This window comes from Aquarana catesbeiana, linkage group LG02 (assembly GCF_042186555.1).
Source record: "Aquarana catesbeiana isolate 2022-GZ linkage group LG02, ASM4218655v1, whole genome shotgun sequence".
In the NCBI taxonomy this organism is placed as follows: domain Eukaryota; kingdom Metazoa; phylum Chordata; class Amphibia; order Anura; family Ranidae; genus Aquarana; species Aquarana catesbeiana.
Window position 1 is genome coordinate 472,766,503 of NC_133325.1, and position 23,928 is coordinate 472,790,430.

Sequence of the window (23,928 nt, forward strand, 5' to 3'; positions counted from 1 at the left end):
TTCTTGTTTTTTTGTGCACTATTAGGGATGGAGGTGTCAGAGGGGTCACACCAGACCTTAATCTTCCTTTTTTTAAATGTATGATGAGACAAGGGAATATTTGTAATGGCTGTCCAAACAATTAAGACATTCCTACAGCCAATTTATAACTAGACACCCACATGTTTCGCCTTTCACAGAATAGGCATGCAGTCAGTGCGCATCGACTGCAAGAAAAGGGTACAACAACCAAAACAGATGTGCACAGCAACTGATCTGAAATATTTACAAGCTTTATTGAGATGTCGCATAGACATCTAAAAAAGTTCAATTGCAGGACACGCTGTGCGAGGCAGTGGATTGCCTCACACTGCGTGGGCAAAAAGTACAGCATGCAGTATTATTTCTTCAGTGCATCATGCCCGCACACCACTGCAACGCAGTGTGGAAAGGTATTTTGCCTTGCCAATGTAGTGGGATTTGACTGCAATAGCCACCCAACCCAGACCCTCCTCATGTGGTGTGAACCTAGCCTCAATGCTAAGATATCACAATTTACAAAACAAGAAGGTAGTTTTGTATTTCAAATCATGGATCTACAACACAAAGGTAAAAAGGCTTTGTAGTTTACATATTTATTACACATTTTGTGTTGCCTGTGGTCCCCTTTTAGTATTATATTACACATAAACATAATATTTTTAATACTTGCCTTTTGTGGGTGGTTGACATCTTTTTTTCCAGTTTTCAGCATTACAGTACATCCCACACTCTTGGCTGTCGCTGTCTCCTGTGGGCTGAGATATAATTGCTTCTTTTTTTCAGACTTTATATGCTGCCAAAATTTAAAAAAAGATAACCGATGTACTGTTTTCAAGTGTGTGTGTTTTTTTTTTTTTAAATATATTTCCAGCATCTCTGATTTTACCCTTTATTATTTTATAGTGATCTCAATAGTGCTGTATTGCTTTGTGCCTGTGGCAAGTGTGAGTGAGCAAGCTGGACCAATGTGCCTTATGCTGCTTCTAGGAACGGTTCATTGTCAGATTGTATCTACAAAGAGCAGTAGAGTATCTGGATCAAGCAGAGGAAAAAGACAGAGGTAACAACTTATTCCCATTGGTGACTGATCGGTTTGTTTTTTTGTGCATCATAGAATGATTAAATAATTAACATACCTCTATCCTGTGTGCCATGTAACCAATGGGTGTAGGCGAGCTTAAAGGAGAAGTTTGGAGGTGCAAAAAAATAAACTATTCACCTCTATGCTTCAGCATCAGTGGGATTCTGCAGCTGTCTCATGTTAGCTCTATGACTGACAACTGAGTGCTCACATAACTGCTGATTACTCAGCTCTCTGTCTGCCCAGAGCAGAGAGCTGTCAGTCCCGCCTCTCCGCTCTGCTCCTTCAGTGCTCACTGGAGTGCCAGGCAAAAGAGGATGGGCGCAGCTTGCGAGCCAGCTTTTAATCATGTAGCTGGGGGGGATCCTGACAATATGTTCGGGATCCAACCAGAGCCTGGGGCAGCTCTGTGACATCAGCGTGCTATACCCTGTTGTATAATTCTGAATAATTCTGGGTCAAAGAAGAGAAAAGAAGAGAAAAAGTAAATGCAGTCTTTTGACCCACAAGAAAAGAATGACCAAAAAACCTTTGGCCATACTTCTCTTTTAAACAGGCTCAACTTCCAGGTACCATAATTATGGACATTGCTACCAACAGTCCTGCATTGTAAGTGAGGACACCAAGGGGCTACCTAAATCCTGGTGCATTTAATAGTGGAGAAGAGCGCAGGCTGCCACAGAAACAAGATATACGATCTTTATCCTTATTCTTCAAAATATTCTCCAAATATCCTTGTTCTCCAATGGTCCATACACATCCACTAGTTAATGGCAATCCAATCCAATGGTTCATGTAATCCACTTTTCATCATTTCATACTGTGTTTTTCTGCTTCCCTGTAACATCCTTCAAGCGTTCTTAAACCTCTTCTTTTCCGCCTCACTTCCCTTTGTTTGGAATGAGCTGTGCAAGTTAGTTGTGGTCATGCGTACTGCTCTATTCACACTACAAATCTCGCCCATAGCCTCTAGTCCATCTTAGGAAGGAGCAAGAGAGGGTGGCTACAGTGGTAGCATGGAGAGCGAATGTAGTCACCCTCTACCAGGAAGTTGTATCACAGCAGAAAAAAACAGGAATTTGAAAGAGGCTAAGAGGAATAGAAGGTACTTTTTAGAATTGAGAATACATACTTGAATTATAAAAAAAAATTGTCACATTAAGTATACCTGCTTTTTATGTTTCCGCCATACAAAAAAAGCATTTAACCCTTGCAGTGAGGGGGGACACTTTGAAAATAGAGTAAAATGTTTAAGCTGACTATGAACAGTTGATATGCCATAGTAAGATACACCAAATGGTGTGCTTCTGCTGCATACACCCTAAGTTTTTGGTTACGTCTTAGTGAATATGCATCCTGACAGCCTCCCTAGTGAGTCAGAATTCTGGAGGAGTCACTATGGGATTTATTTACTAAAGTTAGAGAGGGAAAAATTAGTCACAATTCTGCAGAGAAACCAATCAGCTTCTCACCTCAGCTTGTTTGATTAAGTTTTAGAACTAAACGTTTCACCTGGAAGCTGATTGGTTTCTCTGCAAAATTGTGACTAATTTTGCATGGTCTAGCTTTAGTAAATAAACCCCTATGCTACACTAGGGTCAAGAGTGTATTGCATGACTTTTACTTCCCATAATGACTACGTAAATGCTAAAATTCTAAAGTACACAAGAAGGGACGCAGACAGAATCTGGACAAGCTGTTCATGGCAACCAATTACCTTTTAACTTGAGCTTGTCCAGGTAAACTTTGAAAAAGAAAGATGGAAGCTGATTGGTTGCTATGCACATCTGTTTCAGTCTTCGGCTGCTCCAGTTTTGATAATTTTGTTCATCTGATCTTAGATCTAGCTGTGATTATTGAATATACCTTTCTGCAGACGATTTCAGAAATGTCCAAACACGGATGACAAAAAAGAATTCACTAGGCCATTTAAGACACCATCTTCCAGTAATCCACTGAAGTCCCTACTGTCTGATAGGTGAGTGTGCTATGGTTTGCATGTTATTTGCATAGACATTTGTAGATTTACTTGCAGAAAATGACTATTATAACTAGCTTTGTAAAGTTTCATGTTTGTAGCATGGAAGAATTCTTTTTTTTTTTTTTGTTTGTTTTGTTTCATAAACTTTTTATTGAATAAACAAGATAATACAAACAAAAAATTCTATGTACAGCACATACTTTGCAAGGTAGGTATAGAACAGGGATATGCAATTAGCGTAATTCCAGCTGTTGCAAAACTACAAGTCCCATCATGCCTCTGCCTCTGCCTCTGGGTGTCTTGCTTGTGGGTGTCAGAGTCTTGCTATGCCTCATGGGACTTGTAGTTCTGCCACAGCTGGAGGTCCGCTAATTGCATATCCATGATATAAAATGATGGGTCATCACTTAGGGAAGAATTCTTACTAATAGCAACTATGATTTTAAAACAGTAATATGGTTGATATATAAAACTGTCTTGTACACATAAACAATTTACATAGATGTTTGTTATCATTTTTTTGTGTGTTACCTGTAGAATAACAGCTTATTTCTGATTAGTCACTATGGGAAAAACAGTTTTCATATGTTCATAGATGATTCCCTTTATCTAATCTGTAGTTTATCTCTCTCACCTCAAGTACTTCTACTATGTAGTAGTATGGTAACCTACCTTCACTTTACAGTGTGTTGTCTTTTAATCACACTCTGTAAGGGGTCTGGATGAGTATGTTTTGCAAGACCATGGTCATTACCTTGTACACAGTTATTATTCAGGATTATATTTCCCAGCTGACTTAGAAAATATAACAAATATAAAGTAACTTACAATTAGTGAACTGATCTTATTACAATATTGTGTTTATTTGCTTAGAAACTATGTGAAAAAGTGGAAGTTTCATAGTAAGGAAGCCATTTTAAAATATGTGGTCATTAAAAAATCAGATTACCCATCACTGATTTCAGTTTTACGTAGTTTCCTGCAAGTTGCATCATCTTGAGCTACCATCTCTGCAACCCTTTAACTTCATCACTGAACAATCATTGAAGTGGCAGTCAGCAATTTATTCTGGTTTATGCATTTCAAGAAAGTAATGCATGGTTGACAGAAGAGTCATCTCAGGGTTACAGTTGGATCTATACAGGAACCCAATTTGTTTTTCTGCTAAATTTACAGTACATCTGTTTTTTTTCATGGACAACTTCATTTGCCAGTCTCCTATATTGTTTATATGTTAAAATGTTTTAATTTGAGAAGTGGAATTTCGTATGAACGTTCATACAAAAATTCTTGTTAGAAAATCATTTAGACAACTTTATTTAGTTTGAAAGCTCTTACAATCCCATCCATCTTATGCATATTAAACAATTTTTGTTATATTTTGCATGATTTTTCCTAAGTGAAAACCCACATTCAAAGTTAGAATTATGTTATTTCGAGAAAAAATTCACCTCCTCCCATCAACTACAGTAGAAAACTAACATTGATTTGACTAAACTAAGTATTAGAAAGAAAAAAACAAACATTCTAAAAACATAACTTTTTGTATAAAACTCATACTAAAACTTGTATAAAACTAAGTATATGGCCAGCTTTTAGTCCAAGTAACTTTAGAGGAGAGATGTAATATGGTTACAATGGTGCTTTGAGTGGTTTATCTGAATGGTGGAAAGGTAAACAAACATTAGATCAGCAAGCATTTCTTAAAGTGTATGCTCCCCCCCTCCCTAACATCTATACTAACTATTCTGTGTAACATCTTTCTAACCTAATTGCATGCTGCTCCAGTCCGGTGATTGGCTCCCCTGTGTCAGCAAGCAGCAGCTTCAGCGGAGAGAAGGAAACACTTACAGGGGTTGATTTACTAAAGGCAACTAGACTGTGCACTTTGCAAAGTGCAGTTGCACTCTGCAGGTGCAATTGCTCCAGAGCTTAGTAAATCAGGTAAAGTTTCACTTTGCAAAGAACACCCAATCACATGCAAAGGAAAATAAAAAAACAGCATGTTTGCTTGCACGTGATTGGATGATGGAAGTCAGCAGAGCTTCTGCTCATTTACTAAGCTCTGGAGCAACTGCTCTTGTAGAGTACAACTGCACTTTGCAAAGTGCACAGTCAATTTGCCTTTAGTAAATCAACCCCACAATGTCTGGGCCACAGTACACCTATGGGTGAGGTCACTGCTCAAACATTACCAGCCATTGTCGAGCACTCTCACATGCAGCTTGCGCCGCCTGACATAAGGGATTGATCAAGCGTCCACATCAGAGCAGCCAGAAAATAATTAAGTATACAGATCTTTCTTACACAGGTTAGCTAGAATAGGTGTTAGAAGAGAGAAGGGAGCATTTTTAAAGCTGAACTATAGGCAAAACTTTTTTTTTCATTTGGGTAGAGTAAGGATTCACGATACCTCTGAATCCATAACAAGCACAAGCCAGCACCTCGACAGCTTCTCCATAGAAAACTTTATTATAGCAGTAACATCATCCAAAATACTGACGCGTTTCATTATACCGCTGTCCGTTTTTTTTTTTTTGCCATTTGTTTCCCATTGGGGAGATTTACCTTCACTTCCCGTCCCATAACCAAAACAGGAAGTGAGAGGAAACCTTTGCAAATTAAGGGAATCCCTTGAGAACAGCCAGGTCACCCAAACTAGAACCCCCATTGGAAGATATTCTCTCTAATACTTTTCTGTGGACAACCCAGAATTTAGGATTTTCTTTTACTTTCACTTCCAATGGTAATGGTAAACAAGACAAATAGGGTGAATCTCCCTAACAGGGGCACAGACCGCAAAAAAAACTGACAAGGGTTCTAATCCATCTCTACTCTATCCAAAACTAAAGAAAAGTTTTGGCCTTTAGTTATACTTTAAGATTAGTAAGCTGTATCCCAGAATTTTAGTCTAAGTTTGGGGGAAAAAAATGGGTCTAAATAGATTTTCCTGCTTCTAAATGCTCTGAGATAAGAGTATTACCAGGGGTGTTACACATAAGCATACTGGTTAATAAGACACAAAGGTCCATTAGTTGCTAGATAAAAGATTGTTTGGAAGCCAGATTTTATACACCTGACCGGACTGCCAACTACCATCTGTAACCAAGGTATTGTGTAGTGAGGAACATGCATCACTTGAAGGTTTTTATAAGTATGGGTTTTTTGTTTAGTTTATAGTGCAATTTTCTTGTATGGTTTACTGTTTCACATTTTTGTGTGTTCTTTGAAACAAACTTTAACAAACACAATGAAAGGTATGGCATTAATGCAATTAATTTTTCATTGGTAACAGCATATTTCGCATTCTTGGAATTACAAAAATATAAATAATTGTCTGCATCTAAGAGTTGTTTATTCACAAACCCTTGATAAGGGCCTCTGTACTTTCAGAATTCCATGCTTATATAAATAGATTTTATTGCTGCTAGGACATTTTTACAGGCAATTTTTCATGGAAATTTTGCATAATCGTATTTACTGGTTAACTGTGCCTTAGGTAGCATAGATACATGTTCTGATTTGCATGAAGAATCATTTGCTTAAATAGTAAATTTGACTAAGCTTTATTTTCCACATAGAATGCTCCATAAAACCTGTCAATTTACTTCAGTGAAGGTTCTCTGTAATTAATCAAAGATGTTTACAGTAAAACTCCCACGAATAGTATAATTTCTGCATTTTTGGAAATGATATCAGCAGATTAAGTAATGGATTCTAGCTGGCCTGGTATACCACTTGCTTTTCTTTGTCTTCCTTTTACCCAGATTGAGGCACCTCTGTGACTCAACCACAATCTGACCTTCTGTAAAAATGTACTCTTCTCCCCCTAATGATGAGGTTCATTTGATTGTTTGATATCTGTCAGATAAACTTGCTAAGTGAATGAGGAAAAAAATGTTTACACTCTAATTTAAAGCCTGTTACCTTTGTTTTAAAGAACATTTAAACGCATTTGAAGAAATGCAATCTTCTCTGTTCTGTGGGCATGTATGTGGTTGTTCAAAGATAATTGTAACAAGATTGCATTTAAAGGTTTAAAGAAAGCCAGTCACAACTGGAATTTGAGAATTCCCAGATATGCAGGTATGTCTATGAAATATTATCACACTCTTGCTTATTTCTTATTGGGGACCCCATCTCATATCAAAACGCACCATTCCTAAAGGAAAGTTGGTATAAGAAAATGTGCAGGGACTGCCACTGCTGGCCTCTCTTTAGATGCTAGTTTTTTGGCTACTGTGCTGTTCTATTAGTTTTAATACAGTCACCGGCCACTTTATTAGGTACACCTTGCTAGTTCTGGGTTGGACCCCTTTTGCCTTTAGAACCGCCTTAATTCTTCGTAGGATAGATTCAACAAGGTGTTGGAAACATTCCTCAGATATTTTGGTCTATATTGACATGATAGCATCACGCAGTTGCTGCAGATTTGTCGGCTGCACATCCATGATGCAAATCTTCTGTTCCACAACATCCCAAAGGTGCTCTATTGGATTTAAATCTGGTGACTGTGGAGGCCATTGGAGTACAGTGAACTCATTGTCATGTCCAAGAAACCAGTGGTGAGATGATTTGAGCTTTGTGACATGGTGCATTATCCTGCTGGAAGTAGCCATCAGAAGATAAGTACATTGTAGTCATAAAGGGATGGACATGGTCAGCAACAATACTCAGGTAGGCCGTGGTGTTTAAATGATGCTCAGTTGGTACTAAGGGGCCCAAAGTGTGTCAAGAAATAATCCCCCACACCATTACACCACCAGCACCAGCCTGAACCGTTGATACAAGGCAGGATGGATCCATGCTTTCAAGTTGTTTTACGCCAAATTCTATTCCTACAATATAATTGTCACAGCTGAAATCGAGACTCATCAGACCTGGCAACGTTTTTCCAATCTTCTATTGTCCTAATTTGGTGAGCCTGTGCGAATTGTCCTAGCTGATAGGTGTGGCACTGCTGTAGCCCATCTGTTTCAAGGTTTGATATGTTGTGCATTCAGAGATGGTATCCTGCATACCCTGCTTGTAACAAGTGGTTATTTGAATTACTGTTGCCTATCATCTCGAACCAGAGACGCCCATTCTCCTCTGACATCAACAAGGCATTTCCGTCCACACAACTGCCACTCACTGTAAATTTTCCCCCTTTTTCTCTGTAAACCCTAGAAACAGTTGTGCATGAAAATCCCAGTAGATCAGCAGTTTTTGAATTACTCAGACCAGCCCGTCTGACACCAACAACCATGCCATGGTCAAAGTCACTTAAATCCCCTTTCTTCCCCATTCTGATGCTCGGTTTGAACTTCAGCAAGTCTAGATGCCTAAATGCATTGAGTTGCTGCCATGTGATTGGCTGATTAGCAATTTGTGTTAACAAGCAATTAAACAGGTTTATCTAATAAAGTGCCCGGTGAGTGTACTTTTAGGTTATTTCAGGCCATTGTCACCAGGACAGAGAGTGCTGAGAAATTTAAAATGTTATAAATGTCACTGAACAAGAGTTGAGAGGATGTCTTACAACGGGCACTTGTGTATCCATTACAGCTGTTAGTAGATTTTTGATAATTGTAGATTTCTCCTCACTTTTAAGATATTCACTTTTACTTTCTGGCTTTCTTTTGTGTCTCCAGGATAGGAAGTGAAGGGAAATCACACCAATGGGACATAGACGGCAAAAAAAAAGGAAAAAAGGGTTTACCCATGGACTACCCAGGAATGTCAGCTAAGCTCATAAGGCTAGTCTAAGTACCTTAGTCTGAATGAACAGTGGTTTGTAAACTATGGGTAGGGACTAAAAATGGGTCTTGTAACCCTTTAGCATGGGTCACCACTGCCGCTCGCAATACGGGTACAGTATCTCCCAGCACCTTTGCTGCCCCAGCATTAAGTTCCACCACACTCTCAGCATGCAATGACTGAATCTATTGTATATCGTGTGCGATGGGGGGAGTGTGCAGCAGTAATTCATTTTGCAAGAGTCTGCATGCTGTAGAGCCTCAGATGATCCATAGTCAGGGATGGAAGGTTCCACAGCCCCAGCAGCATCCTATGTGAGGTACAAATGAAGTGATTTGCACATTCTCCACTGACAACCCTTGACATGGGTGACTTTTGCAGTGCACATTGGTGGTCAGTGAGTATCCCTTTCTCCACTGACACCGGTGTCGGGGGCACTTGTCCACCTACACCAGTGTAAAGGCTTTTTCTACTGATCCCTGATGGGGATCAATAGGATGCATTAAGGTGAAAAAACACGAAGGTTTACAACTCCTTTAATCCAGGCTCTGACACACTTGCAGAAGCATTATTTTCTCTAACGAGTGAACTGCTGTGTGTACAAGCCCTCATTTTACTAGAGACAGATCTTTTTGTGGTGACTTGGTAAGTTTGTGACTTAATTAATATTAATTACATTTTTATAGTAAAGAAATATCAGATTCTCATAGTAGGCCATGAAGAATTTATTGTAATTAAATGTATTATTTTTCTTTCAGGGTCAACAGAAAAATTCTGCCTAGGAAAACGTACAAGATAAACCAGGATCCGCTATGTGAAAATTTTGGAAGAAGGGGAGCTGATGCTTGTATGTGTGAATCATACTGCTTACTGTGCAGGCCTGTAGTAACAACTGGAAGAAAGATTCAGGTAACAACTGATACAAACTTTCTGATTTCCGCAAATCATGTTGAGAAGCACTTCAGGAACTGCGGAGTCTCCGCATTCCTTTTGTCCCAACACCAGGATAGGTTACTATACTGGCCAATAGGGGTGTGTGCGAGGGGTCTTCTAGTTGAGTAGGTTGTAACTATTGTCAGTTTTGTTTTAATGACAGCAGTCCAATAAAGCCCACCTTTACAACTTTTGTTTTAAATTTTTATGGTCCTAAACCCTACATGTTATGATTTGGGACTTGTCTGTTGCTTCTCTCTCAGTGTGTTTCCTGTTCCACTCTAAAGTGGTCTCTGCTGACAGAGTTGAGTAATAGCCACACCCCTTAGTATAATATTACTCATGTAGGGGTTGATTTACTAAGGGCAAACAGACTGCTCACTTTCCAAAGAAAGTTACATTTTGCCAGGAAATTTGCCCCAGAGCTTAGTGAATGTGGTGAAGTTTCACTTTACAAAGAATACCCAATCACATGCTTAAAAAAAAAAGTATTTTTGCTTGCACATGATTGGATGGCAGAATTCAGCAGAGATTCACTTCATTTACTAAGCTCTTGGTAAAATTCACTAACAAAGTGCAACTTCCCTGCAAAATATACAGCCTGTTTGCCTTAAGTAAATAAACCCCATAGACTTGCATTGTAGAGATGTGGCACCTGACTAGGACCGTGTGGGTCTTTTAGGGTGCTTATTACACTGCACGGTCATATTTAGACCCCTACCACAATCACTGTAACAAGAATATAGAGGTTATGGGAGGTCTGTGAAAATAGAGGTTGTTGGTACAATTTCCCTGCTTATCTATTTCGATGACTTAAAATTTGCTTCAATTACATACCAGTGCTTGCCTTTAAAATGAAAAAGACCTTTACATGCCTGGCCTGCTGAGCACAAGGCATCATCTCAATAAATAGTGTTCTGTATATTGAGATGCTGCCTACACAGCTGTGGCCAAAAGTTTTGCGAATTACACAAATATAAATCTTACAAAGTCTGCTGCCTCAGTTTTTATGATGGCAATATGCATATACTCCAGAATGTTATGAAGAGTGATCAGATGAATTGCAAAGTCCCTCTTTGCCATGAAAATGAACTTAATCCCATAAAAAACATTTCCACTGCATTTGTAATGAAGGCTTCAGGGCGCCCAAGAAAGTTCAACAAGCGCCAGGACCGTCTCCTACATTTGATTCAGCTGCGGGATCAGGGCACCACCAGCGCAGAGCTTGCTCGGGAATGGCAGCAGGTGCGAGTGCATCTGCATGCACAGTGATGCGAAGACTTTTGGAGGATGTCCTGGAGTCAAGAAGGACAGCAAAGAAGCAACTTCTCTCCAGGAAAATCATCAGGGACAGACTGATGTTCTGCAAAAGGTACAGGGATTGGACTGCTGAGGAATGGCGTAAAGTCATTCTCTCTGATAAACCTCCTTTCCGACTGTTTGGGGCATCCAGAAAAAAACCTTGTCCAGAGAAGAAAAGGTGAGCTCTACCATCAGTCTCATGCCAACAGTAAAGCATCCCGAGTCGATTCATGTGTGGGGTTGCTTCCCAGCCAAGGCAGGGGGCTTACTCAACCTTTTCTCATCTTTCGTGAGCAACTTTTTCCAATCATCCAAGAACAGTTTGGGGATGAACAAAGTATTTTCCAGCATGATGGAGCACCTTGCCATAAGGCAAAAGTGGTGATAACTAAGTGACTTGGGAAACAAAACATCAACACTTTGGATCCATGGGCAGGAAACTCCCCAGACCTTAATCCCATTGAGAACTTGTGGTTAATCCTCAAGAGGCGGGTGAACAAAAAAAACCCCACAAATTCTGACAAACTCCAAGCATTTATTATGCAAGAATGGGCTGCCATCAGTCAGGATGTGGCCCAAAAGTTGATTGACAGCATTCCAGGGAGAATTGCAGAGGTCTTAAAAAAGAAGGGTCAACACTACAAATATTGACTCTCTGCATAAACTTCATGTAATTGTCAAGGAGAAAAGATTTTTAGCTGGACACCTGAAGAGCAATTTTGCGCCACATCCCTATTAGGTACTATAACATATGAAAAGGAGTATTTGGGATTTTAAAGGCACAGTAACACAAAAAAGGGTTAAAACCGCCATGCAAAGCGCGGCTGCAGCAGCCCTTTGCTGGCGGGTTTGCAGCGCTGCCCCATTGTTTTCAATGGGAAGGGGCGCTTTAGGAGCGGTGAATATACCGCTCCTATAGCACTGCAAAGATACGGCTTGCAGGACTTTTTTGACCATCCTGCAAGCGCACCGCTCCATTGTGAAAGCCCTCGGGCTTTCACACTTGAGACACAGGAGAGGTGCTTTACAGGCGCTATACAGGCGCTATTTTTAGAGCTGTAGCACCTGTAAAGCGCCTTACTGTGAAAGTAGCCTAATTGTCAATACATGCCTTTGACACTTTTCAGTATACCATAGTAACATCTGACAAAAAGATATAAAAACACTGAAGCAGCAGACTTTGTGAAAATGAATATTTGTGTCATTCTCAAAACTTTTGGCCACGGCTGTATATTCAATCCATATTACAGCTTGCATAGCTATTGAAAATGATGAGCATGACATGCATCCTACACTTTTTTATTTTTAACCTGTGGCCTGGCTTATGCATGCTAACTGGCATATGGATGCAGGAGGGTAAAAACTGAAAAGCTGTTTATGAAAATAACTTTTTATCTGCATTCGACAAGTATCATTTACAATTTTTATTAGGGGGCAATAAGAAATGATAGGGAATTTTATGTAGAATTCAAGGTCTGCTTAACAATTCCGTATAAAATAAGCTTTACTGACAAAGTACAGTACCTTGCAAATGTATTCACCCCCCTTGGCTTTTTACCTATTTTGTTACATTACAGCCTTTACTTCAATGTTTTTTTAATCTGAATAATATGTGATGGATCAGAACACAATAGTCCAAGTTGGTGAAGTAAAATTAGAAAAATATATACATAAAAATTAGAAAAATATATACATAAAACAATTTTTCAGAAATAAAAAACTATTAATTGGCATGTGCATATGTATTCACCCCCTTTGTTATTAAGCCCATAAAAAGCTCTGGTGCTTATCCAAAGCGACTTGGAGCTGTGATAGCCGCAAAAGGTGGCTCCACAAAGTATTGACTTTAGGGGGGTGAATAGTTATGCACATTTACTTTTTCTGTTATTTTGTCCTATTTGTAAGTTTCTTCACAATAAAAAAAAACTTCAAAGTTGTGGGCATGTTCTGTAAATGAAATGATTGAAATCCTCAAACAATCCATGTTAATTCCAGGTTGTGAGGCAACAAAACACTAAAAATGCCAAGGGGGTGAATACTTTTGCAAGGCACTGTAGGTTAAATCCCAAGGCCATTTTCTGTCTTTAATGAAGCAGCTGAACTGTTTATAGTTTTTACTCTCATATAAATACAATTGTATGATTGGATTTTCATAATACGTCAGGGACAGTATATTGATAATGTAAGAAATATACAGTCAGGTTCATAAATATTGGGACATCGACACACTTCTAATCTTTTTGGCTCTATACACCACCACAATGGATCTGAAATGAAACAAACAAGGTTTCCTTTAACTGCAGACTTTCAGCTTTAATTTGAGGGTATTTACATCCAAATCAGGTGAACGGTGTAGGAATTACAACAGCTTGTATATGTGCCTCTCACTTTTTAAGGGACCAAAAGTAACGGGACAGATTAACAATCATCCATCAAACTTTCACTTTTTAATACTTGGTTGCAAATCCTTTGCAGTCAATTACAGCCTGAAGTCTGGAACACATAGACATCACCAGACGCTGGGTTTCATACCTGGTGATGCTCTGCCAGGCCTCTACTGCAATTGTCTTCAGTTCCTGCTTGTTCTTGGGGCATTTTCCCTTCAGTTTTGTCTTCAGCAAGTGAAATGCATGCTCAATCAGATTCAGGTCAGGTGATTGACTTGGCCATTGCATAACATTCCACTTCTTTCCCTTAAAAAAGTTTTTGATTGCTTTCACAGTATGCTTTGGGTCATTGTCCATTTGCACTGTGAAGCGCCGTCCAATGAGTTCTGAAGCATTTTGCTGAATATGAGCAGATAATATTGCCCGAAACACTTCAGAATTCATCCTGCTGCTTTTGTCAGCAGTCACATCATCAATAAATACAAGAGAACCAGTTCCATTGGCAGCCATACATGCCCACGCCATGACACTACCACCACCATGCTTCACTGATGAGGTGGTATGCTTTGGATCATGAGCAGTTCCTTTCCTTCTCCATACTCTTCTCTTCCCATCACTCTGGTACAAGTTGATCTTGGTCTCATCTGTCCATAGGATGTTGTTCCAAAAGGCTGTGAAGGCTTTTTTAGATGTTGTTTGGCAAACTCTAATCTGGCCTTCCTGTTTTTGAGGCTCGCCAATGGTTTACATCTTGTGGTGAACCCTCTGTATTCACTCTTGTGAAGTCTTCTCTTGATTGTTGACTTTGACACACGTACACCTACCTCCTGCAGAGTGTTCTTTATCTGGCCAACTGTTGTGAAACAGTGTTTTCTTCACCAGGGAAAGAATTCTTCGGTCATCCACCACAGTTGTTTTCCGTGGTCTTCCGGGTCTTTTGGTGTTACTGCGCTCACCGGTGCATTCTTTCTTTTTAAGGATGTTCCAAACTGTTGATTTGGCCACCCCTAATGTTTTTGCTATCTCTCTGATGGGTTTGCTTTGTTTTTTCAGCCTAATGATTGCTTGCTTCACTGATAGTGACAGCTCTTTGGATCTCATATTGAGAGTTGACGGCAACAGATTCCAAATGCAAAAAGCACACTTGAAATAAACTCTGGACCTTTTATCTGCTCCTTGTAAATGGGGTAATGAGGGAATAACACACACCTGGCCATGGAACAGCTGAGCAGCCAATTGTCCCATTACTTTTGGTACCTTAAAAAGTGGGAGGCACATGTACAAACTGTTGTAATTCCTACACCGTTCACCTGATTTGGATGTAAATACCCTCAAATTAAAGCTGAAAGTCTGCAGTTAAAGCACATCTTGTTCGTTTCATTTCAAATCCATTGTGGTAGTGTATAGAGCCAAAAAGATTAGAATTGTGTAGATGTCCCGATATTTATGGACCGGACTGTATTTTATTATACAGTTAATGATAGCCTAATATGTCTGTTTTGCTACAAGTATCTTATGCAGATGCAAACTAATGCATGTTAAATAAACAAATGTACTTCTTGCTATTTCTCGTGAAGTATGTATTTCTTTCTCATCCATTGAGGGACATAAGAATTCAGATAATGTTGGCTTATACTGCTGCCTACAGGAGGATTAGACACTGGGAAACATAAAAAATTATGGGACAGCCCAGGATAACCCCTTCTGTATCGAGCATGCCTCTGCTCTGCTGAGAAAAATCTAACAATTTTTTGCTAGCCTTTTCTGCAATTTTTCTTCTATTGACTTTAAATCAAGATGCTTGAGTTGGTCTCTACATGGAAGCTGGATTGGCCTTTCCTCAGCCTGACTGGGGTGCTGTAGCCAGACTCCGCTGGAGTGGCCGTTGCATGGCTAACCTGGAATGTGACCTTCAAGCACTGAGTTTTGCTCATGGCTGTTTTCAGACATCAAGTACTGGTAAAAGGTAGCCTTGGAGCCCTTTTAAGGTCTAGAGCCATGGCATTGCCTCAGCACTTGCCCTGTATCTGGGAGACTCACTCTGTTGAGTAGACCAGTCAAGCTGACCATTGGCAGCTACCTTGTATTTGCACCACTGGGTACTTTTTCAAAATTCCTGTAACCACCCAGTTTACTGTGGAAAGGATTAATGCTGAGCGCTGATATCATCTGCTGAGTGAATTGTTGACAACACGCTCTGCACTCTTTCCTGCCATTCAGCATAGAGAAAGCATTGCCCTGCTTATAATCCTGGATTCCAAAATAGCCATGTGGAACTCTGATCCATTCATACTGTCACTGCCTGGGTTTTTGAATACACAAGGCCTTTCCTTGCACCTTGAGCCTAGTTACGTCACCACCATGCAACATGTCTGTATATAGACATGGTGAGGATGGTCCTCTTGCTGTAGGTGACTCCAGCTCACACTAATGGTTTTTGAGGACATTTACTCTATACCCTCTGAGGCCCACTGTCTGTAACCTGGAATTTAGTACACCTATGGTTTTAAGATCTACCTCTTCAGAGTCTCCTATAGCTGTGTCTGACGAAGCCAAGTCCCATACTTTGATGTCAGGGGCCTTTACTGTAGTTAAACTTTGTGTCCAATTCAACCATTTCCTTGCAGATACTGATTACTAGTCAATTACTGATCTCCCTACAGCCTTGGAGCAGACCAGGCCATCGGTCACAGTGACTTTCTAAGTCATTTTAGACTTAGAGTTCCCACAGTCTCTTTCTGAGGAGAGTGTTTTTGAGAAGTACAGGAGACTGTTTTAGCTCTGATTGATGCAGTACATAATAGTCTACGTCTGGAGGATCAGCTTGATATCTCCAGCCCTGGGTCTTTTGGAGTCTATACAGCTGCAAAGATCTTTTCACTACACCTGCTATTTGAGGTATTCCTGTGTGTGAACTGGAAGCAACCTTGGGTCCTGGTGTGCCCTTTTAGCACCCCTTGCCTCTGGAACTCTTCTAACTGCTCCCACCCTTTCTTCTCTGTGCTACAGAACAGATTAATACACCTTCTTCACTCTCCCTGGGTATCTCTCACCCCAGGGCCCATTGCTCTGATGCCTGTGTCAACTTGACCTCTGGTGCTGTCCTATCAAGTCCAAGTGGTAACTGGTACCCCTCAGTGTTGGGCCTCTCCAGAGGGACTCTACTAGGTAATTGGGACCAGCCTTGTCTGACCTTCACCCCGCTAGGGATCTTGATTCACAGTGTCTCCCATGCACATCTGATGCTTCTCAGAACATTGACTCCTGTGCTTGGCCTAGTATTTTTCCTGACATCCCCATTGGTGGACAAACAACCTCCTGTAAAGAGAGTTTGCATTGTGGATCCTAGTATACAACAACTACCTGAAGGGCTTGCAAGATTTAGCCGGATCTGGCAATGTCAGGTTTTGGAAAGTTGGAAACTGTCATGTATAGGTGAAGGTAACTAACATAGTTTCTCTCTAGAAAGGTCCACAGTATGTTTACTTTCAGGCTTCTCCATCAGACAAGGAGTTAAACCACTGCCCTCCTTTGCAGGAGCATTGGGTGTGTTGAGGGACCTTCCTCCCCAGAGACATCTCCCATTCTGCTATCTCTTCTCGGTCTAGTTTACCCTCTTTCTCCACTGGTGGTGATCTGGTTTCTGAGCTGTCTCTATGAACTAGGTCAGTGTTTCTCAACCTTTTTTCAGTCAAGGCACCCTTTAAAATTATGCACACTCTCAGGGTCGGGAGACCCCATTCTAAAATGCAAGAAACTAACAACTAACAACATCCACACACAGGGCGCCTAACATTAGAGGTGATTTATTCTTCCAAAACAAATACACTTTGCACACTAGTACTTACTAGTATTCCAGCGTTTGTCTTCTACCTCATTTCTTTCCCTTGCTCAGCTAATGTGCCCCCAGTGCTGATGGAGAGAGACAGAGAAGGGGCAAACAAGAATACTATGTAATGGTGCACAATGAAAACTTGTGGCTTTGTGTAACTAAAAGGCAGGCTTGATCCACCCACTGGCTTGTATACAGTTTTGGGGCAACTGTTAGGCATTTTTACAAGGCACCCCTGAAGAAACTTGAAGTCACCCTGGTTGAAAAAGGCTGGATTACTGAAAAAGGCTGGTCCTTACTGTGATCATGAAGTCTGTCAAACAGCTTTTAGGCACCTCAGACCCTGAATTGCAGATAAAGTTGTCGAGGAGGGCTCCATGTCTCTCTGGACTGTTGGAAGTCTGAATACCGCAGGTATACTATGACGGTAACAAGGAATGCCTTAGTGACTGTTGGAGGGCTGTCCATCTGGGGTTAGGTTCTCCTTTCCTGGCTAATTTGAAGCTTTTTGAGGAAGGTACTTCAGGTATTTCCCTTGTTTGACCTTCAATGAGGTAAATATTTTTTTCTGAAATGATTTCTGTTCCTTGCTCCATGGATGTTGATGCTTGACTGAACCTGAGGGATCACAAGCATTCTTAAGAAGTCAGGTAAAGGCAGGATTGTTATTTGGCAGGATCCTTCTGGGGTTCCCCCAGAGGTGCCTTCTGTGTAACAGAGATGATATATTGGCTTTATTTCCCACTGTGTTCCCATTTTAAGACTAGACTAACTTCTATCTCCACCCTTATGAGAGTGCCTTCTATGCACCTTACCCTCGCAGTCATGCTGAGTTCAGGAGACTGAATTCCTGAGTACTCTGGTGAACTTGGGAGGCACTTTGCACTCTTTGTAGATTGTTGCGTAAGTCTCGCATAGCAAGGTAGTTGTCTGGCCAGACAACCTCTATAGGCACAGAGTTTTTGTCCCTTGCTCCTAGGAGGTTGGATGTGTTGGAGCTTAAAGTGTTTGTATAGGTAGACTATTTTTTTAACTGTATGCATTCTGTACCTTAAGGTAAAAAACCTTCTGTGTTCAGCTCCCCCCAAAGCCACCCCTTATACTTACTGTAACTGAGCCCAATCTTGATCCAGCCCTGTGCCTGGAAGCAGCTTCTCTGTTCTCTCTCTCTCTCTCTCTCTCTCTCTCCACAGTGGATATGGAGGCAGCAGCAGGAGCCATTGTCTCCTGCTGCGGTCGATCACAGCCTATGAGGAGAGAACAGGGGTTGGGGCTGAGCCACGCTCTGTCTGTCTATGGACAGACAGAGCACGGCTCAGGATCGAGCCCACACGAGTGCCTTCATAGCAAGTGGAGGAAGGTCGGAGCCAGGAGTCCCAGCGGGGGACCGCAGAAGAGGAGGTTCAGGGCTGCTCTGCGCAAAATCATTGCACAGAGCAAGTATGTTTGACGTGTTTGTTGATTTTATTTTTTTTTTCTTTTTAATTGTTTACAATCACTTTAGCGCCCTTCTATCTAGAACAGCGGGTCTTCCTCGCCAGGACCTGTATTTTTTTTTTCCAGGTTCCTACCAGGACCTCTTCCCTCCAGGGGCTTAGACCCATATTTTGTTGACCACATCAGGTTGTCGGTCTTTTCCTCCCTACATAGGAATTTGTTGTTGTTTACACCTAAAAAATGTCCCAAGATTTGAACATCTCACGGAGCACTGTTCAATCCATCATCTGAAAATGGAAAGAGTATGGCACAACTGCAAACCTACCAAGACATGGCCGCCCACCTAAACTGACAGGTCGGACAAAGAGAGTATTAATCAAAGAAGCAGTCAAGAGGCCCATGGTAACTCTGGAGGAGTTACAGAGATCCACAGCTCAGGTGGGAGAATCTGTCCACAGGACCACTATTAGTCGTGCACTCCACAAATCTGGCCTTTATGGAAGAGTGGCAAGAAGAAAGCCAATGTTGAAAGAAAGCCATAAGAAGTCCCGTTTGCAGTTTGCGAGAAGCCATGTGGGGGGGGGGGACAACATGTGGAAGAAGGTGCTCTGGTCAGATGAGACCAAAATGGAACTTTTGGGCCTAATAGCAAAACGCTATGCGTGGCAGAAAACTAACACTGCACATCATCCCCACCGTGAAACATGGTGGTGGGAGCATCATGTTGTAGGGATGCTTTTCTTCAGCAGGGACAGGGAAGCTGGTCAGAGTTGATGGGAAGATGGATGGAGCCAAATACAGGGCAATTTTAGAAGAAAACCTGTTAGGAGTCTGCAAAAGACTTGAGACTGGGGTGGAGGTTCACCTTCCAGCCAGAGCTACAATGTAATGGTTTAGATCAAAGCATATTAATGTGTTAGAATGGACCAGACAAAGTACAGACCTAAATCCAATTGAGAATTTGTGGCAAGACTTGAAAATTGGAGAAAAGTAAGACCTAAGGCCTGAGTGGGACTTTAAATGAGGCAATACTAACATTTACCTCCATCCCCAGTACGTTTGAGCAAAAAAAAGGAAAAATAATTGGTGGGACTTTGAATGAAGCACATAACTAAGTCAGACGAGCCAATCCATGTAGAACATAATAATTTATTACAAAGGGCATACATACACATATAGGGTAATAAAAGTAATACAATCATAAATAATATTGAATCTCATTGGATAAATAGCATTCCTAGATAGTTCATTATAAAACAAATGTCTCAACATAATGTGCATGGTAATATGGTATTAGGTCTCAGTATGAAAAAACCTGAACAATACATAATATAAAGCACTTGTCTCGACATCTTGTTACATGATAGTAGACTTATGGTATGTAAACTCCAATTGTAATGGTAGCATGTAGGTATAGTAACAATGAAGAATTGGTTCGTTCTTATAGACTTCAATAAGGTAAAAATTTGGCCTAGAAACTGTGACATAGCATCGTAAAAAGCTCTATGCGTTTCGTGGCTACATTACCACTCGTCAGGAGCAGATGCATGATTTTAGAGGTATCTATAATAAAAAATGCCCAAGAAAAAATATAAGAGATAATAATAACAAATAGGGCAAAAAAGAAAGAAAGAGGGAGAGCATAAATGTCCCAAACACTCTCACCTATCTATAACATATGGGTACGACTGGTGATGATATTAATGGTAGAAGGCACTGCAGAAAACGCCGTCCCCGGGAGCTGAGACGGTACCACTGGACGCACGGCTTTGAAACTAACCACCAAGATAGAAAAGGTAGCAGATTCCAACTGTGGTATAGATGATTGATAGTGTGACCGGTTCACAATATAAGTGCTTGCCAGAGCTTATCTGTAAAAAATTATTAGGGTAAGGTGAACTGAGACCACAACTGATGTGTTAGATAGAATGCAACCTAGTGTGTGTATGTAGGGGAAATGTCCATGGGTGTGAGAAAGAGAAAGAATAAATGAAAAAAAAAAAAAGGAAATAGTTTAAAATGACCAAAAGTATGACGTGAGGATGAGGTCTGACTTAGTTATGTGCTTCATTCAAAGTCCCACCAATTATTTTTCCTTTTTTTTACTCGACTTGAAAATTGCTGTTCACAGACTCTCTCAATTCAATCTGACAGAACTTGAGCTATTTAGCAAACAAGAATGGGCAAAAATGTCACTCTCTAGATGTGCAAAGTTGGTAGAGACATCACCAAAAAGATTTGCAGCTGTAATTGCAGCAAAAGGTGGTTCTACAAAGTATTGACTTGGGGGGGCTGAATACAAATGCATACCACCATTTTCAGATATTTATTTGTAAAAAAAAAAAATAGAAAACCATTTATCATTTTCTTTCCACTTCAAAATTATCTGCCACTTTGTGTTGGCATATCACATAAAAAAAAAACATTTACATTTTTGGTTGTAACATGACAAAATGTGGAAAATTTCAAGGGGCATACTTTTTCAAGGCACTGTATTTATTTTTGTGCTCTTGGTAGATGGAGGAGGGGGTTATGCGGGACTGGTCTACATTTTTTTGGTTTGCCTGTGTCCAACCCTGCTGTAGGCTACAGTATAACCCAACAGAATTTGACTCCAAGAAAAGGGTTTCACAGTGACTACAAAAATCACATTTTTTGGCTTAGCAATAACATTTGTTGTCATTCTTAGTTCTTAAAGTGGTTGTAAACCCTACTCATGAAATTTGACCTATCTGTAGTGTTCACTTATCTCTCTCCAAAGTTCTAAGTGGCCTTATCTTTTTGCTGATCTGTTCCTCTGTTATCAGCCACAAGTTCCCTGACACAAGAGTTAACAGCAGCTGAAAATTTGTGACGGGGAGGGAGCTTGGAAGTAGATAAGCAGAGAGCTTGTCTATTCAGAGTACTGAACTGCATGTCCCTTCCTTCCTCAGCCTATGTGGAGTGGGGGTGTGTCTCTTTCCTCTAATCAGCATAAGCCCAGACTCCACTCCCACTGCTGAAAGAGGAAACAAGATTTCGAACACAATCTGCACTTTCCAAAGAATGTAGAAAGGGAAAAACAGCAGATATACAAGTAAAATTTATGTAGGGAGATTGGTTTAATCTCTGTGTATCATCTGGGGCTGTTAATTTCACTGGGTATAGGAGAGGGTTTACCCCTTTAATGAAGAAGATGATTTAACTTTTAGTATTTTTATAGTATATTTATATTATAATTTTACCTGAAGAATCCTCTTTGTAAATAATTTTCACAGGAAACAAATATTTTATGGATGTGATTATACCCTATGTGACAGTTTGAAGGGGAAGGGCAAGAAGACTCAATTTTAGGTTTGGGAATATGTAAACTGCTCTTTAGGCATGCCATAATTCAGTAGGGAAAGCAATATATGTTTTCAGTGCCCTTCTAATATTTACAGTGTAATTATATGTTCACTTTGAGAATAACCATGTTTAAAATATAGGCAAATAGCTCAATACACAGAAAATGCAGATCTGTGAACTGTCTTACCTGCCCCATGATATGTAATTTTGATGAGTGCAGTAGTCTAATACAGAAACCCCTTTCCAAACACTGTGAAAGATTCTTACAGGGCCTCATCATTTACTTTTCACCATTATAGTCAACCTAATGCAGCTTAGTCTAGACTGATTGTATAGTGAAAGAACAATTATTCAATGATGAGGTTATGTCTGTGGTCTCCCATCCAATCAGCAAGCTCCATTTGTCAGTGCAATGCAGCGTAGCCTAATTGACTTCTAGAGCTGACCTTCCTCTGCATTCTAAACACTGATATGCAGAGAATTACAGGAGAGCAGAAAAGCAGTCTTGGATACTATTTGCAATACATTTAAGTATTTTTAAATAAATACATAACTATAATAATAATAAGAATAATTCTAAGTTGCCTACACTTGATTTTTAAAGGTTGAACTTAAGGGAGTTAAAAAAAATATATTTAATGTAGTTATGTGTTCATTAAAAAAAAACTAAATTTTATGTATAATTTGCATAAGTATCTATATTCTGTCTTTGTTTTAACATCATATAATTGTCTCTATCAGAATTAAGAATAGGAGGGGGGAGATTAGCCAATCACGGCTCTGTTGCTTTGATAGGGCTGTCGGGGTACTTTTGATATAATGCTTGCAGGGGAGGAGAGTACAGGGATGATCTTATCCATGTATGTCTGTGCTCCTTCATGATCTATTCAGCAAGCTTGGGGTGAGCCCAGAAACAAGCTTTACTGCTTAACTCTGCTAAAAGTTGAAGACCTGGCTCAGCTCCCTGGAAGGGTACCTGTAACCCAACACAGTTCAGTTCACTTATATAGCATTACATATTGGAGTTCGGTTTTAATAGTCCTTTCAAACATACAGGCACAGAGCAGTGTAGGACATTCAGTTTCATGCACCTTCTTGTCTAATACCTTCTGTAAAATTGTTGAATGTGGACATCAAAGGTGACCAAACCGTTGACAGCATGTGACCACAGCATACATTTAAAGAGAGCCTGTAGTCCTTCCATCTTTAGGAAGCTAGTATTTCAGTATAATGGCAGGCACCCCCAGAAACCTGCTGGTAACTAAACTTTATTTTTGCATAGGTAGGATAGTACATTGCATTAGAAAAAATGATGATGTGCGATTTTAAACATCTTGGGGTGCTTTTACAGCCAATTCCTTTTCAATAGGCTGCCTTAACACAACAAACATTAACCCATGGCATAAGGCATTTTTAACGTGTGTGTCATTGCACCACAGACATGTAAATGGACCATTAATCTCCTTCTAGTCTCCTGCTCGCGAGACCCTGCAGCCATGAGTTTCTCCGTGTATATCACATGATCTGTCATTTAGGTCAGCTCACTGATTTACACACTGTGTTATTTTTCAGGTAACATTTGTTTTATAGAGACTTTTGCTCTTACCTAAAAATCTAATAATACTAATCTATGTCACAACTCTCCCCCCCCCAACATGTACCAACAAGGGTAATCAAGGGTAATTTAAACACTTTACCATGCAGACAATTAGGGTTTGGGGCTATGTACCCGCACCCACACAGATGTCAAATTGGGAGCAGTAGCTTGTCTGACGCAGCAACTGCTTTTAAATTGATATAATTAGGACTGCCTGCATGGAACACCTGTGCATCCCATGCGGGCAAACCACAGCCCTCAAATGGGAGAATGCTTAAGTAAACCCATGTG

General features: G+C 40.3%; 1 protein-coding gene across 1 annotated transcript in view; it reads left to right on the forward strand.

The window, feature by feature from the left end:
• Window positions 1–23,928, forward strand: part of PHTF1 (putative homeodomain transcription factor 1) — a gene marked incomplete at its 5' end in the record, with an annotated part of 230,604 nt that overhangs the window by 54,319 nt on the left and 152,357 nt on the right. Inside the window, 4 exon segments of the mRNA XM_073615712.1 lie at window positions 925–1,081; window positions 2,979–3,080; window positions 8,717–8,821; window positions 9,581–9,731. Coding sequence (XP_073471813.1) covers window positions 925–1,081; window positions 2,979–3,080; window positions 8,717–8,821; window positions 9,581–9,731 — 515 coding nt within the window.